The sequence below is a fragment of the Harpia harpyja genome, chromosome 11, assembly GCF_026419915.1.
Source record: "Harpia harpyja isolate bHarHar1 chromosome 11, bHarHar1 primary haplotype, whole genome shotgun sequence".
In the NCBI taxonomy this organism is placed as follows: Eukaryota; Metazoa; Chordata; class Aves; order Accipitriformes; family Accipitridae; genus Harpia; species Harpia harpyja.
The window spans coordinates 35,685,163-35,703,418 of record NC_068950.1 but is presented as its reverse complement, the minus strand read 5'-3'; the positions used below and the strand labels follow the sequence as shown (position 1 = coordinate 35,703,418).

The window sequence follows — 18,256 nt, the reverse complement described above, 5'->3', positions numbered from 1 at the left end:
TTTCTCTGTTTTCATAAGCTGCAGCATTTCACAGCCTCCAAACACAGGCAGCATCAAGATACATGGCTCACTTGTCCAGCCAGCACAGCTTTTGTAAGACAACAAAGTGCTCATCTGCGGGTGGTTAACAGCTTCAGAGGCAGAGACACTTGAGGCCCTCTCTCTCTGAGTTTCCTCCTGCTGCCTGAGGAACCCCTGAAACAGTAGACCGAACTGTGGAGGGTTGGGGTTTTTTTTTGCTGACTCCATCCATTAGTCATTCAGTATACTCACTTGTCATGTGTGTCACTGGTGGTGGTCTCATTCAATGTGAAGAGCTCCTTCAGCTCCCCAAGCGAGAAGTGCCTTTCTACATCCTGCTCTTCATCCACCACACAGCTGCTGAGGGCCTTCTTGTGGGTCTGGCGTTGGAATATCTTCTCCTCTATGGTCCCAGTCTACAGAAGAGAGAGTCAGAGATAATGCACAGTTGGGACACTAGTGTTAAAGGAGCACTATGTTGGGAAAAGGTCCCAGATCAAACAGCAGTAAGCTGTCAGGACCATTTAGTGCCTTGCCAGACCAGTACAGATGACAGGCAAGTTTTACTAGCTGCACTCCAATAACATCCTATTTGGTTGCTGATCTAAGCCAACTCTGCTTCTTTTGTCTTTCACCGTGGTTACAGGAGAGAATCCAACTGAGATATGGATGAGGAAGAGGTGGAGCTGCCACTTGTGGCTGGAGCTTGCACACTGCACCCAGTTGTGCTGACAGGAAGGAAGGGAAAGGAGCTGAGCAGCTTCAGCCACTCCCTGACAAAAAAAAAGAAAACCAAACACAACCTCTCCCAAAAAACAGCAACAAAGGTTAGCCCTGGGTGACACGAGCATCAGCAGTATTTGCTGGTTCACCCACACACAGATCAATCATACTCGCTGTCTGGAGGGAGATGACTAGTTCTAGAACAGATGTGCAGAAAGGCCAGTATGCTACATTTTTAAAGCAAAAATCTAAAAGCAAAATGTCTGGTTTGCAAATAAATGTAATACAAAGGAGGGGGGTGATCAGTCATGATTTGCAGACTGGTTTCCTAGTTCTAAAAGCAAAGGAGCTCCCTGCTTCCAAGTGCAGCCAGGTCAGAGAAAAAAAAAAAATGGAACACGACAAGGAGGAGATGGGCAAAGGACATCTGTTTTGTCAAAGCAAAATAATAATTGACCAAGGAACACAAGCTTACAAAAAACCCCCAAACCAAAACAAAAAACCAGTCTGAACTAATGAGAGGTGAAGGTGAACAAGGGCAGACGGGGGACATTTCTGAGCAGTAATCCCTACTGGCACTGCTGGACAAAGTGTTGCAGTAGCCTGAAAAGACTAGTGTCCTTCATGCTTTTCCTTTACAGAGCAGCTACCCCACCTGCTAACAGGCAGCCCCATTCCAAAAGCTGCTGTAATTCTGGGAACATACTTGCTGTTTATTAAGTACATGTACACCCAACCAAAACAGACTGCAGCCAGACTGAAAAACAGCAAACTCAGCATCAGACACCCCACAAAATTAAAGTCTGATGCCTAAATGTCTTCAAAGGAGCATCTTATCTGGAAAGCCACAGTTGTTTCTATTTCTCAGAAGCCAGTCACCATTAGAAACAGAGGCCTGCAGTAATGACCCTCCAGCTTGAACCTTCATGGTTTTCCATGGCAACACATCTAAGGGTAGGAAGCAATTAAGTTCCAATCAATTCTGGTCACTGACACAGAAGAGTTCTTCCCCTTCTGGTCCCAATCACAGCAGCTGCAGTTTGGGTTGGCACCAAGAATTCCATGTTGAGGAGGTGAGAGGATTAGGACTCACTGAAAGCAGTCGATAGATATAGCATGTCTTCTTCTGGCCATCCCGCCACACACGAGCCATGGCCTGCTCATCATTAGCTGGATTCCAGTCTGGGTCGAACATAACCAGTCTGTTAGCCCCAATTAAATTCAAACCACAGCCACCTGCTTTGCTGCTTAACATGAAGATAAACTCAGGGCTCTGTGGAAAAAGGCAGGCTTGGATTAAACTACAGAGGCAGCTGTACTTCTACTCACAGCATTCAGAACTGGCAGGAGAGCTGCTCACATCTGGCAGGTTCTACTTACCGAGGGGCTGTTGAATCGCTCCACAATCTTTGCTCTCTTTTTAATGGACATGGTGCCATCCAGCCGAACATATAAATACCTAGAATATACAGCATTTACTACAAATCAGACTGCTGAGACCTTTAGAGCATCCTACTTGAAAGAGAAAAATCTTTTCACCAACAGCCTTGTAACAAGGCCCTGGGCTTTAGGAGCTTGCAGAGAGCCAGAGCTTTTCTGCTGAGTGACCCCAGTAGCCAAAGCACAAGCCACATTAGTTCCAATTCAGGAACATCTGAGGTAAAAGACGGATCACAAGTTCCTGCTGATAGAAACTTTAAAAATAGCCAGTTTCTTTTACAGTGTAGGCTGCAAGTACAGTCTTGCAAGATTAAACAAATGAAGCCCAAAGACAAACCTTCTGTTCCTGCAGAGCTTTTCAAATAGGTCCAGTGTCTGAGTGTAGTTAGACACTAAGACCACCTTGTCATTGCTGGTGCTTTTTGTAACAGCAAGGATGTAGTCCAAAACCAGCATCTTTCCTGGATAAAAAAAGAACGAAAGAATAAAGCTAGAGCAGAAGTTCCCAAATTCCAGTCCTTAGAGGGGTACTTGATAAGATGCCAAATATAGTCTCGTGGTTGCCTGTGTTAGGCAGCACATTTGTACTGTTGAGTTCCACAGCACCTGAAAGCTGGGGCTCCACAGATTTGGTGCTGTAGCCGGCAGGGAACAAGTCCAGGACTCCCATAAAACCTTCTTCCTCTTCTACACACTTATCATGGATAAGAGCAGGGTCTGGAGAACAAACAGAGCTCAGAGGCTGTGCAGTGCACAAGGGAGACCCAAAAAAACCCCACCAGCAGTGCAAAAACCAAACCTATCACATGAGTGGAACTACTCACGATTGCAGAGCTTCTTCAAGGAAGTGATGGAAGAGAGAGATGACACACTGATTTTGCCCTCCTTCAGCTCTTCCACTGGCTTGGCTTGCTTCAGGAAGTTCTTGTACAGCTCAGCCTGCAGAGGTGTCAGTCTGAAACAGAACAAGAGCTCTGCAGTCTCAGCCTGCCCCCAAACCAACCCCATCTTTCATCCTGCGTCTACACAGTGGGTTCCTTTTAGCCCGATTTTTTTTTAGCTACAGCACGGACAGCCTAGAACTGCCTCCAAGGCTGATGGTAGAGCACTGATATCTCAACCCAGAGCTGGAAGAGAAGCTTGCAGATACTATGCACAGCCCCAGGGCTCTGCTGTACACAGCTGCCCAGAGCATGCCAGCTGGCTGGCGGAACCACCAGTTGCAGCTTGTCCACCCCTGCTTCAGGAGGAAAAGCAACATATTGACAATGGCTACAATCACACTCCTAAAGGGAAGCAGTCACCACAAGCATTGGAGTGCTTTTTGCAACTTTTCAGTCCTTCCTGTTGCTCCTCCCGTTTCCGAGGCAGATTACATGCTTTCTGATACCTGCAGCAGACCACCTGCTCGATCTTCACTGGCAGGTATTTGGACAGGATGTCTGAAGTTCTTCGGATTAGACACCTGCAGGGAGGGAAATTAAGGTCAGATGCTTGGATGACATCAAAACCCTGTTGTATCACTATTATTCCTCACAAGCTCCACAGAAAGTCCCTCTGACACCTTATCTCCAGAAGCCTGTGACAGTCCAACACATGGTAAAGGCCAGACACCCACCATCCACACTAGGAGGCTCCATCAGCCCATGCTACGGAGCCCAATATAACCCACTGTTTTTGTGAGGCTTCCAAATTTGGTTCATGAGATTTGAAAGGATCAGGCATAATTCCACGTAACAGAGCCCAGTCCCTTACGAGAGAAACTCAGCTCTTCCTCAGACTACCAATGGCATTCTCAGCATAAGCTACAACAGACCAGGGGCATGGACAGCAAACAAGGACAGGATTTAATCACCACACACCATGGACATAACCCAAAGCACAAGCAGGCAGCTCCCCACGTAATAACTTAGCAGCCATCCTCAGCCAAGATGGGTTCTTTGTCTGGCCCAAGATTTCAGCAAAGGGCATATCCTTTGGGGCTATAGAAATGCCCCATGGAGCAGTTCTACCACACTTTAGAAAAGATGGGATGGACTAGAAAAAGTGCTGAACTGAGCAACCAGAATAAGAAAGAGGTGCAGAAACCCAGTTCTGCCAGGAAACATTGAAAATAAGATGTTATGCAACCTACAGAAGAAAGACAGCAGGGATATATGACAGCCCCCAAATCCATCAAAGGCTGTTAAAGAAAGAAATAATCTGGTCTCCAAACCCATAAGCAGTAGGATGAAAAGTAACAGGCTTAAACTGTGGTAAGGAAGATTTATGTTACACATTAAGAGCATTTTCTAACTGCAAAGACAGTGATGCCCTGAAAAAGGTGTCCTGGGGAATTTGTAAGGTCTTCAGTGCTGGGTGGGGGCTAAGTAAGGGATGGTTTAGGTCTAACACCTTCTATGTTGGGACAGCAAGATGGATTAAATGCCTTCTTCAGGGCCCTTCCAGCCTTACACCTATGATTCCACATATCTTTGCATCACTGTCTCATTTGTAATTGCTACCAAATTCAACCAATTCATCTGTTACTACTTATGTACTTCATCTTCCCTATTTGTGTATCATGACTGTTGCACAATAAAGGAAAGGACACAGACCTCAACACAGCCAGGCACAAGCATTCCTGAACACACTTTTACACCCCTTTTCCATCAACTATAAAAGAAATAAATGCACCTCAAGAAGGAATATGCTCTTCTTCTCCCAACCTTTCCTTTCTCTTAGGCTTCTGCAAGCTGCCCAGAGTCAAGGTCAGGGCTGTCTCTATAGAGAAGCTGTACTCAGTGTGAAATTCGATTTACCATGACTATGAACAGCAGGATTGTATTTGTGATGGTTACAAAAGCTCAGATAAAAAAAAAAAAAAAAAAAAAAGAGACAGACACCAGTAACGATGAGAATTCAAAAGAGTATCTACTAAGAGTTCTTAAGAGAGAGACAAGTGATTGCCAGCAGATGCAGATAAATTGTTTGTATTCATGAACAGAAAAGAAGCCAGGTTTAAACAAATACCAAAAATCAACCAAAGAGAAATAAGACAGTATTTTACATCACAGAGGTGCTTCTTGGTGATCAAAAGTCACATCTCTGACACTAGCAGTCTAATCCCATTAGCCCTACAGATCCAACACAGCTATGACAGTGTGAGCTGGACTCTTCTGTGACTTGGGCAATCAACAGCAGAACTGAGCGACATTCTTTATACTCTTTCTGTCTGCCACTCAACATCCAACCCCTGGATGGATCTCAAGTATGACCCAGTCTACACTGTAGTTATGTTAACACAAATAAAAGGATGTTGCCTGACTATTCAGATCCCAGGAGAAAACAGAAACATAAGAGTCAAATCATGATTCAGTATCTGAGTACATTTGCTTGGGGATGACTGCAGCTAACTGTGCCACGTCAATGTGCTATTTTTCAGACTAAAGCTACATGCCATGTAGATTTCTTAGGCAATAAATACTTGCACAGTCACTTGCTGAATAGACATAACTGGCAAGAGAATTCATTACAGCTACAACTGTAATTTGAAAAGATATGAGTGTTCACCAAGGGTTTATGCAAAAGCTCTGCAAAGGGAAGAGGGATGAAGTTCACCTGTTCACAATGCTGATCAGCTCTTTAAGCCTCTCTTCTCCTTTGTGTCGCTCAGCTTCACTTGCATCCGCATCTCTGCCTTTCAAGATGGGAATTTCAAAATGTCTTTTAAATTCCTGTGCAGTCCCTGTACAAAACAGAAGTGAAAAGGTGACAACTACTACCAAATAACCTTTGATCAGTACCCCACAGCCCCACTTATCATACCACAAGCATGGGGCCCAGCAGATAAAACAAACACCCATCCCATCAGTCTGATTGTTTTCCCTTCTAGCCAGGAAAGATTCAAACAAGGCAGGCAAATCTGTACAACAGACAATTGTTCTGTACTCCAACAACAATGCACTGCCAAAGGTCATACAATTTTAGTTAAACCTGAGTCCAGTCAGGTGTGTACTGTTTTTGCTTACATTCCAGCTATACTTTTACTCTCAGATTTTGTCCTTGCAAACAATAGTGCAGCATTACGTGTGCCTGTTCCAAAATTATCTGTAATCAGTTGCTTATTACTGGTCATAGGCTGAAAGAGGGAAAAATGACTACTGCATGCATGCATGCAGCTTTGCTGGCAGTAGTTACAGTATTAACCTCACCTCAGAGAGAACGAACTGGAACTACAGGGAGACTAGGCTTGCCCAAAGTACAGGTCAAGGGGGGCAGGGGAAATCACATCAGCTCCTTGTAATAACTACCCAAAATTGAAGCACATGGAAAAAGCAGATGTAGAACATCTACCACCCCATCCCATCCTTTCCTTGAGAAATCCTGGGAGCAAAACAGCTGAACAGAAAAAAATATGGCCCAAATGCTGCTTGTAAGACTAAGAACCTGATGAATGGTGTTTAACTAGAATTGTGTATGCACTAAAATTAATGAGAAGCCTCTTGGACTGGACGCCAAACAATCCGAGATAAACACAGGTGACAAGTTACAGCAATAAGGAAATGACTTACAGATTGGTTTATTTTCATTCCTTGACAGAAAAAATTACCTCTCGACAAAGCCAAGCTGCTCCGCACTGGAAAGCAATAGACCTGCTCCTAACCCAGTGATGCAGGAGAGGATGCAAAGACTACTTTGCTTTTAAAATGAAACCAGAGCTTGGAGACATAAGCAGAGCATAAGAGCCAGAGACCGAATATTTCAGTCTGCTACTAGCAATTGTAGAAGGTGTTTGACCCTGAAAACTCACACTAATCAGTATCTCTCCTCCAGAGTCTTTTCTTTCTATCTCAGGTGAAGTTAACCCCATATTCACAGGCCTCCTTTGCCTTAAAAAACAAGAGCAGTCTTAACTCCAAATGCTTCACCCTCAGCTTTCTCTCAGATTATCTGAAAGTGGGATGGCAGACTGCCAGAAATTCGAGCTTTGTTGCCTAACTCTGCCACAAGGTACACCATTCTGCCTTGCACCAGTCACTTCAATGTCCTGTGCCAGATGGATACAAGAGAGAGAGCGGGGAAAAGCTGTCTCCCAGGCTGCCTCTGTACTCAACACAGAGAACATGTTATGTCAAACCTTCCTCTGCATGGAGCCTCTCCTACACAGACATCATTCCTGGCTTAGATTTCTGGATTTGCTATAGCCTGGGAGTATTGTGGGAAGTACCATTATGAGCTAGCTCTTCCTGCCCAGCAACTCCTGCAGTATCTCTAAGGGCTTATTGGTAGACAAACTCCTAGCCTACGTGGACATTTTGGCTGACCAGTATAGCTACACAAGATCAGCCATGTAATACTCAGGGTCATATATTCATTTTACCTTAATTAATTCCCCTTCCAAAATACCTGTTAGACTGGTGTACTTTAAATTACAATCTTCTTGAAACAGAGCTCTGATGATATACAGCCTCTAGAACACGGGACCCTCATCTAGACTTTCTGGATACAAGCTGAGGGAGAGTAAGTGTCCAACCTGTACATGACCTTTCCTCTCACTAATGTCTTGGTTGCTGCTTTTGCTGGCACTGGTAACTAGGAGAGGCCTTGCCAGCAACTTCCCCCTCCCTCATGTCTCTCACACGTTCAACTCTTACCTAGGATGCCTGAATTGACGAAGTGCACCAGACTGAAATATTCAAGCAGGTCGTTCTGAATGGGGGTGCCTGAGATAAGGACTCGTCGAGGTGTATTTAAGCTGTTGAGAGCCTGGTATGTTTGGTTTTCAGAGTTCTTCAGTCTATGGCCCTTTGAAAAAAGAAAAAAGGAATGAAGCTGATAAAGCCAGTGGCCCTGACGGGAAGCAACTTGGAGATCCTCATCAACACGGATACGCTGTATCTCCCACAAGGCATCTCACCACTTTTCCCATTCCTGGTTGTGGACTAAGTGTTGTACGTGTATTCAGCTGTTGTGACAGACTTCTTTCAAAGGCAAGAATCTGGTGGGAAACCTGAAGCCATTACGTGAGGAAACATGACATTACAAGCTTCCCAGACCAGGAACATCCAAGTCACATCCAGGCAAGAGGGCCTACCATGAAAATAACAACCAAGATGTGGTCTAACTATAAGAACTGTTTCCCATTCAAAGACAGGGATGTTTTCAGCTACCAACACTAGGCACTGAACTCTAGACCAGTAACATTATATCACCAAAGATCAAGATCACAAGCCATTGAAGACCACCTATATCCAGGATTGCCAGGCCTTTGCACACTAATAAAAAGAGGTTCTGCACCTCTTACAGGGGTAATCTGAATACAGGCCCCATTTCCCATGCCTGGGAAAAGCAACTTTATTAGCATCTGAGTGCTATGCTGTAGGATAAAGCATATGTGATGAGATGCTTTTCACAAGTGCCAGACCACTGCAGAACTGAGTATTTATTGGGAACATACAGAAGGCCAAGGACCTGCATTCCCAGCATTGCTAGCTGCTGGCCCCATCCCAGGGGCACCAAGAGGTGCGGGCAGTCATGGACTCGGTAGATAAAAAGTGGATGGGAGTTACACTTGTGAGGACGTTCACTCTTTTTAAGCTCCTCAGCACTGTTCTAGCAAATACAAAATCAAACCACTGGGTGGCACCGCTATTCAACAAATCCCCTCTAACTGGCAGCAGAAGACACCTCAACAGTGGCTGAGGCTCCCAGTTTGATCGTTTCAAGGAGGCAGAGGGCATTTGTTTTATTTTGTCCTTCAGAGCATCTCTGGCTCTCACCACCTATAACCACAAATAGGGAACGATAAATGAAAAAACAACTCCATTTCAGCCATGTGAAAGCACAGCTTGACAACACAGCCTTGGCAAAGCTAGATCCAGCAGTCAGCAAGCAGGGAGTAAAGCCAGGTCTGCCTCCTCTTGAACAAGCAGTACACGAGGTAACTCTCACCCAGCTCTCCTGCCTCTGCCCCAAGCAGGAGACTGCAGAGAGCGGAAGAGACTCCTGCCATAGGAGTGCCCTTCAAAATCCCCCAGGAGCACAGAGTAAGGTGGCCAGATAAAGTGGCTGACAGCAGCCAACTCCACACACAAGAGCATACTGAATCACACAATCATTTAGGTTGGGAAACCTCAGGAGTCTCCAGTCCAACCTCTTGCTCAAAACAGAGCCAAGTTAAAAATTACTCGGCAGAACATGAGGCCAGGCCAAACAGAAAGTACTTCTCACTTTAGCAAAGACAAACACGAACAAATGAAAACCAGATCAGTGAGCCAGGGCGCTACCATCCCAATAGAGTGAGGCCTCTTTCAGAGTCAGAGACAGGCAGTGGATCTTTCTGCTACGTATTTCACACTGCGAGGACCCTAGTAGGTGCCCCCACCCTGTCAGGGACCTACAAAGTGGCCACAGTTACCACCACCTGGATTTTCTTCATATCTCAGCTCCTGAAAACAGCCTCTCCTGTTCAGGCTCACCTGAACATATCCTGTATGGATAAGCCAGTTACCCAGAGCCTCTCAAACACCAGAAAGGGTGCTGTCCACAGCTAAACCTTGTTTCCTGCTGCCCTCCCCCCTTTTAAGAAAGCAGAGCCAGTTTTGCCCGGATCTCGAGAAAATATCAGGAACAGATTCTCCTTAAAGATTCCCCTGTACCTCATCACATATGACCAGCCCAACACTGCCCTTCTGTAATGCCTCAGCATGGAGTCGGAAGGTCTCATAGGAGATGATCAGGATGGGTGAAGGCACTCGTAGGCCACGCTGGTTCATAAAGCCAACTGCAGATAGAAAGGGGGAAAAGGAAAAAAAGAGGGATGAGGAAGACTAATAGAAAAGGGTTCAAGCTCTGTAGTCACAACTTTTGCCTTAAAAATCTAGGAAAACCTGTCTGTTTCAATTACTCTGTAGCATCCCTTCCACCCACATGTACCCATGCTCCTTTCTCCACAACTGTCCCCATTTCTATCCCCCTCCCACCTCTGCCCACTCCTTTCCGGGCTTCTGGCTGGAATAAAGAGGAGGCACTGGGACTGCCCTAACTTAAGCACATGACTGGACTTGGATTATTCCAAAATACCAACTATTACCAAACATGCAAGGGCCTGATCTAAACATGTTAGTGGAGAGACTTCCATCAGTCTCCAAGAGCTCTAATGACAGCTCAGAGATATTCACATCAGCTGCTGTAGGCTTCTTCCAATGCAAGATTTCAACCTAAGCCAGGCAACCGCACCATTTGCAAACATTTCTGTACCTAGTTTACGGTCAATCTCTTCTTTGGAGCCTCCATCAATGGCCAGTGGCTGGATCCTTCCCCCCAGCCATTTCTCTACTTCATTGTACCAGTTTCTCACCAGGCTGGAGGGAGACACCACCATGGCTTTCTCAATTTCCGGCTTGCAGTCTGGACTTTGCCGGAGAAGTGTCCACATGAGTGTGATGCACTGCAGGGTTTTGCCCAGGCCCATTTCATCTGCCATGATACAGCCATGACTCCCAGGGATCCGCCGGCTCGTCACACAGTCCCAGAGGAATTTCACTCCCTGCCAAAAAATTGTTCTTTCAGAGCAGGATGGGGACATCAGCAGAATGACAACTTCATTACAGCTGCATTACCGCAATGCACAGGACTGATACTACAACGGCAAATCTGCGTAGCACATCCCTAGGGACGTGCAGTGTTCTAATGAGACAGGGGGAAATCACTTGAGACACAGCTAAAATGCAGCCACATCCAGTTTGGAATGACATTACTGGTGCCAACACGTACCTCATAACATGCACGAAATCTTGCTACATTTTAACTGTACAATTATAATTAGCTTCCTGACGTGAGTTCCCAGAAATTTCTACCCTTAGCTGCATTAGATAGGCCCAGGTCATCAGCTAACCTGCATCAATCACTGCAAACAGGTTAATTATCTTAACAATACCCAGTTAGGTAGTTTTAAAAACACAGAATCATAGAGTGAGCAGAATTGTTTCTGCTGCCTGATTAACTCCCAGAATACTATCAGCAGCCCTCATCACTTCTGCCTAGAAGTGCAATGACTCACCTGGGGACTCAAGGTCCAAAGCGGATTTAGCTTCAGAGAAGGCACAGGGCTGAGGTTATAGCCCATGTCACATGGTGGGAGAAGAGCTCAAGCCCTGCGTTAGGCTCTGACACATCACCAAGACAAATAATAGGGACAGACTCTGCAAAATGTTCTTCTATCATGTGAGGATAGAGGGTCAGAGAAAACTGAGGGGCACTGTCCTGGGAACATACAAGCTCCCTGCATTGTGTCAACAGAGCAGGGAGTGAGGGACGCAACCTAAACACACCTGGATGGATTCACCCCTCTGTGCTCCACTATTTAGGACTGGTCAATGGAGCACTTTCTCTTGCACTTTCAAGTCCTTTTCTTTCTTTCTTAGGCCCTTAACAACAGATTAATGAAGTTTACTTAAGCCAGTTGAACAACTATGAAATACATTACTGACTAAAAGAGTGCTTTTCACTGGGGCTCCAGTTGGGTAACCTCCCAGCAACTGGGCATAAGAGATGACAAAGACAGAGCAAAGCTGTACAACAGTCTGGGAGCATCACCTGAATAGAGCAGCACAGGAATCTTAGCAGGCAAAGACTTATTAGTTAGACTAGAACAGAGACTGCTTTATCAGAGACACCTAGCTGTGAAAAAACAGACAGTGTGTATAGGACACCAACATAACTATCATTACTTGACAAAAGCACCAGCAGGCAGTATCTTACCCAAAACCAAAGTGCCTCCAGCTGTGTAGCCAGAGATGAGCATTACACTGGGTCACAGGTTCAGTACCAACCCTGAGATAAAAGTACAAGCTAGGAGCAGCCTACAGCGCTCTCGGAGCCATCTGAAGATCTCCCACGCAGGGACACATCCAGCTTGACCTGCTTAGCCTGCAAGATCAGCAATCACAACTTCCATCTGTGCTGCCTCTAGGCTTAAATGATAATATACTGCATCTGTGATGAACTTCAAACTGTCCAGATACCTACATTAGATATTTGGAGATTAGTACCCACTGCTTTGATATTGTGATGTTGCACATATTTATGACACAAAATGTTTTTCAGCACTCTCCACTGGCGAATTCCAAGTCTACGTAGGTCACAGAGAGCTCACACCTACAAAGGGTAGCCTCCAAATAAAACACAATGAAGTAGGAATCTACTCCACAGTGCTGGGAACCACAGTACCAGAAAGAAGAGCTTTAGTGTTTCCTGACTCAGAGACTGTGGATCCAATTAATTCTGCTGACCAGCAAAACACAGTGGTGGACAGTCTGCCCTGACCAACTCAAGACTGGGCTGCAACATAATTTATTGCAACTATATACCATCATCTTCTACACTGAGTTCCACTCAGCAGAGCTACATGTTCAGACTTCAATATAAGTAAAGACTGGACTTTCAGCCCTGACTCTGCAAGATCCCATCTCCCTGCAGAATCTGGTCTTTTCCTAAGGTATCACTGGTGACACAAACGTCAACCAATGTGCTTTCCTAGACCTGCGCAACCAGTGCACAGTGGTCACAGAAACTCCCCAGTTTCCACTATCAGCTGACCTGACCTACAAGCCCGCAGAGAACACACCTGTGCATTAGGCAGCATCATATTTAGGCTGGGAGTGCTCTGACCCTGCTAGATCAGAGGCAAGAGAAGAGAAAGTTCTTACCCACAAGAAAGCAGTAACTTTCCACATTTTTAAGGACAAACAGGACTGTTGTAATACTCCCAGCATGTCCTCTTGCTTAACACAGGACAGAGAATATTTGCAGCATTCAGGCTTCTAAGAGGATGGTTAAAACAAATGTTTCACTTCGCATTTGCAACAGACTAGAGTCTGTTAAGCTGTCACACACTGTTAGTCTGTGAGGTCTATGTAGACCTCACAGCTGGTGGGTAACAATTCCAGCAGAGGAACTGCAGCTTTTTGAAAAGCACCAAGTCCTCCAGCCATACCCTCAGGTCCTGATGGAAAACTTACTTCTCTCTGATGGGGCCGTAAAACACGGCTGAGGACAGGATCCACCACAACATGGACAGGTGCTTTGTCCCTGCAGGAGGCAGTCAAGGAAGAAGACACTGTGATTAATGAACTCGGCACAGCATATGTTTAGGTTTTTTTTTAAATCTCACTGCTATACTGAGGACTCCCCAGTGGCATGAGGGAAGCAACTGCCAACAAGAAAGTGAAAAATGGATTAATTCAGTTTTGAGAATGAAGTCACAGGGGCCTGATCTACAATCTAAAACATCAGTGAAACCATGTATTCGGGCTGTGGTTAAAACAAGGGCAGAATGTGGTTCAGACACAGTTAAAAAGTCATTATTATTTTCTTGTTTCGATAACAATACTGTAGCTGCATTACTGGAGAGAGGAACCCCCTCCTTTGTCCACAAAGATCCAGCTGACAGCCCTTTTAAGTTATAACAGCAGCACAAAAGGAACTACTTCAGAATAAAAACCAACAGGCAGCCTAACATTTGACTGTCAGTCATCTCCCTTTGTTTGTCCTTAGATGCTGATGTTTCCTGACTAACGACTAAGCCGTAAGATTTTCTAAGCAGCTTGTCCATGTGTGCATTCCCTGCGACAGGTTTAAATTTTTGATGAGTGGAAGATAAAACAGCCTGTGGAAGAACATAAACAATCTGGCATGGGTACATTTCTTCTTTGATTGTTACCATACCTGAATCAATTCAGAGGCAGAATACTTGGAACCAAACTTCCCTTGACGTTCAGACCCCAGCTCAGACACATTTGAGAAGAAAGCACACAAACCTACACATACAAGGAGGTCAGAGCTGAAGCATTTGTGCCAGGTGATGACTCACTTGTCTATTTTCAGCTGGTCGTGGGCACTCAGCAGCGGGGGCTCGTACAGAACCAGAGCTCCTTCCTCAAAAGGGTCGTGGAGTGGACTCCTCAGCCCTGCCCGTTTGATACCCAGTGCACGCAAGCCCAGTGGCCCTGAAAGCAAACAAAGGCACAACTCAAAGAACAACTTCTTCCTGGAAGAAAGCGTAGCCTTGCAGAAGAGTCTGATTAGTTTAGGAACAGTGAATTAATTGGGTGCTGGAGTGGAGATGCAGGCACAACTAGTGCAGAGAGCAAACCTACACAGGGCAGTTCTTTGGCCAGCACTCTGCCCAGCACACAGCAGGTAGCTCTGCAACAGGAAAGAATACAATGAAGGAGCAGAGGCAAAGATGGAGCAATGGCACTGCCCACCACATTGGGAGCACCAAAATGGGCACAACTGGATGCAGCAGATGCCACATATGCTGGCATACAACAGTATAAGCTGTCTTGCAAGGTGACTGACAGCTTCATCCCAGACCTGTGCCACTGGCATCCAACCATAAATGGGCACAGCATCTCCCTCAGCTATCTCTGGGCATCGCAGCTACTCCTAGTACCCAAAGGTGGTTGTTCTAGTTTTTTGAAAGACAAGCAGGATTCCAGAATGTACAACTCAGCAGCTCAATAAATACATTCCCACATACATAGTATATACTGAGTCAAATCCTCTTTTTGAATCACCTAGCCCCAACTTAGCCAGAGTTGCGTCTTTTATGCAAAGTCAGGAAGCGATCTTTAACAGCGATGAAGTTTTACAGTATCATAGTTAGCACCATATTGCCATTACCTACTCTAGGGTATTATTTTCTCTCTGCTGAGCAATAGTAGGTGTTTGGCCTTGGAGCCAATTTCAGTGAAAAGCAGAAACCAACGATGAGTCCCTTTTCCTAGTATTGTATTTTGATGTCACAGTTTTGGAATGGAGATGAACATAAAAAGAACATGCACAGAAATCCCTTTTCCCATCAAAATTCAGGCAACTGTGCCACCAGGATTGATTTTACTTGGGAAAGAGTCAAGCAGGGTCAATTTGCCCGCTGCTTGCCAAAGCTCCTTGCAAAGCAAGTATCACAAGCTGAGGCAGCGGTGCGTACACACCAAGAAAAGAGCACATGAAACAGCCTCATCTCCTGAGGAAGATAACAGTCACAGAAAGCAGCTTCCCCAGTTACAGTTCTGTTTTAGCCTCCTGACAAATCTGCTTTTCCACAAGCTAACTTTGTCAAACTCTTTTGGGGCTTGTCATTTCATAGTCAGTGTCTGCTTACGGACACATTTTTATAACTAAAGTTTGAGTGAAACTGATTGATCTGCATTTGAAGTTTTCAGCTGGGGGGTGAAGGGGAAGAAGGGGACAAGAACAGGTCTATTTATTGCTGAGATCTTGTGTTTCACTGATTCAAACCAGCTGAGGCTTTGAATTTCAATACTGCTTTGCTTTGAAGATCACCTTGAGACTCAACACATCAAGCCAAGTAGAAAGAAAACTGGCACATACTATCTTTTTCACCTACAGCCTTCTGTCTGTTAGTATCATTAGGGTATTATTTAGATGGTAAACCTTCATCGCTTGGAATTCATCTTGCTTTTGTATTTGTGATATGGTGTACAATCTTCTGGCACTACATCAAATACATAGCAGTAAGAATACAAAATCCAATTCTGAAATGTAGGATTATCCAAACTAAACACTAGTAAGAAATATGAAGACTTTGCTAATGTGCCAGTATTTTTCTTTCAAAATTAAGTCAGGATTTCTGGAACATACGCATCAGTGCAAAAAATAACAATAATCCCCACAGATATATTTGACAGGCCTGAGCATCATCTGTTTTACCCAAGTCAGTCAACACAGACAATCCTTAAACCTCCTCATCTTACCTTTATAATTTGGAATGGGGACTTTGAAGGGTTTGGACAAAATGCTGCGGATAAAAGCCTCCTAGGAATTCAAAAAGAAAACATGCTTAAGAAGTCTGAAAACAGAGATTGCTCAAGAAGGCAAGCCCAGGTCATTTTTTGAGAACTCAATTTTCCCAAGTGCTGAGAGTCCCTCTATTCAATCTATTCAAGCTTCAACTCCAACTGTTTTCAAGAATATCCAAAAGGAAGACAGTAACAAACCAGCACAATTCCCCCCACCAACTCTGCTTTTCAAAACTATCTTCCTTTGGGTTTTCTAATGCATTAAATTGATTTTTCATAACTCCCATCTTCCCAAATCCACTGGCATTAGTCACTTCTTTAAATGCTATTGCTTTCCCCTGCCTTAGTAATTCAGTCAGGCAATTGATTTCCTGTAAAGGAGCTGTGTTACCATTGTAGGAACATCCATGCCAGACCAGCGAGCACCCAGCCAGTCCAGCACCCAGTTTCCAGCAGCGGAAACCCAGAGAGAACCAGGCAAGCAGACAGTACTTGAGCCATCTGTGTAGAAAGCCACTCACATCCCTGCACACTGTCCTTCACCTAGACCCCAGAGAACTCTCTTATTCAGGATTTCCATTATAGAAAGTACCCCCACCACACCTCCTTCAACATTAAATGGTTGGAGCTTGCAGAAGGTGTCTCCTAAAGACTCTGTGTATGTGTGGCACTTCTGTAATACCTCTGATTAAATGAGTCCATGGAGGCATTTGGACATCCTTGATGAATGAGCTCCATATGCAACCCACCTGCCATGGTATGCCAGCAGTAACACCCACTTACATGTTGACTGCTATCCAGGCAGTGAGGTCTATTGGTCAACTGAGCCAAGGGTTTCCGGAAAGGTGACCTGTAACATTCTCCACTCTCCGTCTCACTGACAGGCTTCTGTCTCTTCCGAGTCTGAAAAACAGAATCAAGACAAAACAACTCAGGGGCATCCGGTGAGACCAGAAGATAGATGCATCACTGTTATGCTCAGTAACCACACAGACAATTCACCCAGCCAGCTGAGTATCTCTAAACAGACACAATCATGATTCACCCCCACTGCCAAAGGGCAGAGCCAGCAACACCACCAAGGTCACCATGCCCTAAAGTTTAACTTGTATGAAGTTTAAAATACTGTCCTAGTTAAGAAAATAGCTACCACTTGCTAACCTGTAAAAGGGCAGGCTTGTCTGTGTTAAGATTTATCCTGTCCCCACCCCCTGCAAAAAGCGGAAGGAAAAAAAAAGAAGGGTCAATAGCATGGAACAAACTACATGAAAGTCCCCAGAGGCTCCCACAGCATCTGTTGTTACGCAGGTGAAAGGCCTCAAGCTGAAACCTAAATTTCAGACACATTGCAAGGCATTAAGATAAACAAGTGATTGATCTGTTTCCTGATTTAGCACAGTCCTCTTCAGATTGAGGCACGGTTTTAACCACCTGCCAGCACAGAAAAAGGGATTTGACACAGAAAGCGCTAAGTGAGATTCTTTGACCTGTATGACATAAAGCATAGCATCATAACAATCTGGTTTGTCTTAAACATCTACCTATTCCTAGTTACCAGCCCTCCCACAAAACACTTGGAAGCTCTCCCAGGGATAGTTTTTTCCACAACCACGAAGCATCACCTGTACACAACGAAGTTCTTCCACCAGCTAGATGCCCAGACAGGAGTTTTCTCCCAACTGGTGAAAACAGCATAAACTTGGGGCCTGACCCTCACTCCCCAGAAAACGGGGGCGGTAACAACCTGCGATCAGGCACCAGGGACTGACTGACTTGGGCAGCGGCGGGTCCGCCGCCACCCCGCACCCTATCCCCCGGCCCACGGCTGGAGAGGCTCCGGGCGTCACACGGGGCCGAGCCCGCCCTAACCCCACCCGGGCGAGGCCGGCCTCGACACCGAAGGGCACAGGTGTCTCCCCCACCCGCCGAGGCCGCCACATCCCGGGGCCCCTCGCTCACCGTCGGGGGATGCCGGTCTGCCTCCTCGTCTGCCTCCTCTTCCTCCTCCTCCTCCTCGTCGCCCGCCTTCCTCTTGGCCAGCTGGCTGGGGGCCAGGCTCCTTCTCTGGAAGAGGGGCACACACACAAACACTGAGGGGACGGCGGGGCCGGGGGCACCCCACAGCCCGGCCCGGCCCGGCCCGGCCCGGCCCGCACTCACCATCGCCTCACAGGGAAGGGGTGAGGGGGAGCGAGAACCTCCCGCGCGCGCAGCGGTTCGCGCGCCCCGGGCTGGAGGCGGGAAAGGCGCTGGGCGGGCTCCGC

At 45.9% G+C, this 18,256-nt stretch overlaps 1 protein-coding gene across 3 annotated transcripts in view; it reads right to left on the bottom strand.

The window, feature by feature from the left end:
- RAD54L (RAD54 like) overlaps positions 1–18,256 on the bottom strand; it is a 23,508-nt gene extending 5,252 nt beyond the window's left edge. For all 3 annotated transcript variants that reach the window (XR_008237137.1, XM_052801201.1, XM_052801200.1), the window contains exons 1-17: positions 18,153–18,256; positions 17,952–18,056; positions 16,776–16,895; positions 15,948–16,008; positions 14,039–14,174; positions 13,188–13,257; positions 10,426–10,714; positions 9,825–9,949; positions 7,821–7,971; positions 5,785–5,911; positions 3,575–3,649; positions 3,009–3,139; positions 2,791–2,901; positions 2,522–2,645; positions 2,125–2,203; positions 1,838–2,017; positions 274–437 (exon numbers count right to left, since the gene is read on the bottom strand). Coding sequence is in view for 2 of the 3 variants with exons in the window: in XM_052801201.1 (XP_052657161.1) it covers positions 274–437; positions 1,838–2,017; positions 2,125–2,203; positions 2,522–2,645; positions 2,791–2,901; positions 3,009–3,139; positions 3,575–3,649; positions 5,785–5,911; positions 7,821–7,971; positions 9,825–9,949; positions 10,426–10,714; positions 13,188–13,257; positions 14,039–14,174; positions 15,948–16,008; positions 16,776–16,895; positions 17,952–18,056; positions 18,153–18,155 (2,051 nt within the window). In the remaining variant the exon portion in view is untranslated. The remainder of the gene's footprint in view (positions 1–273; positions 438–1,837; positions 2,018–2,124; positions 2,204–2,521; positions 2,646–2,790; positions 2,902–3,008; positions 3,140–3,574; positions 3,650–5,784; positions 5,912–7,820; positions 7,972–9,824; positions 9,950–10,425; positions 10,715–13,187; positions 13,258–14,038; positions 14,175–15,947; positions 16,009–16,775; positions 16,896–17,951; positions 18,057–18,152) is intronic.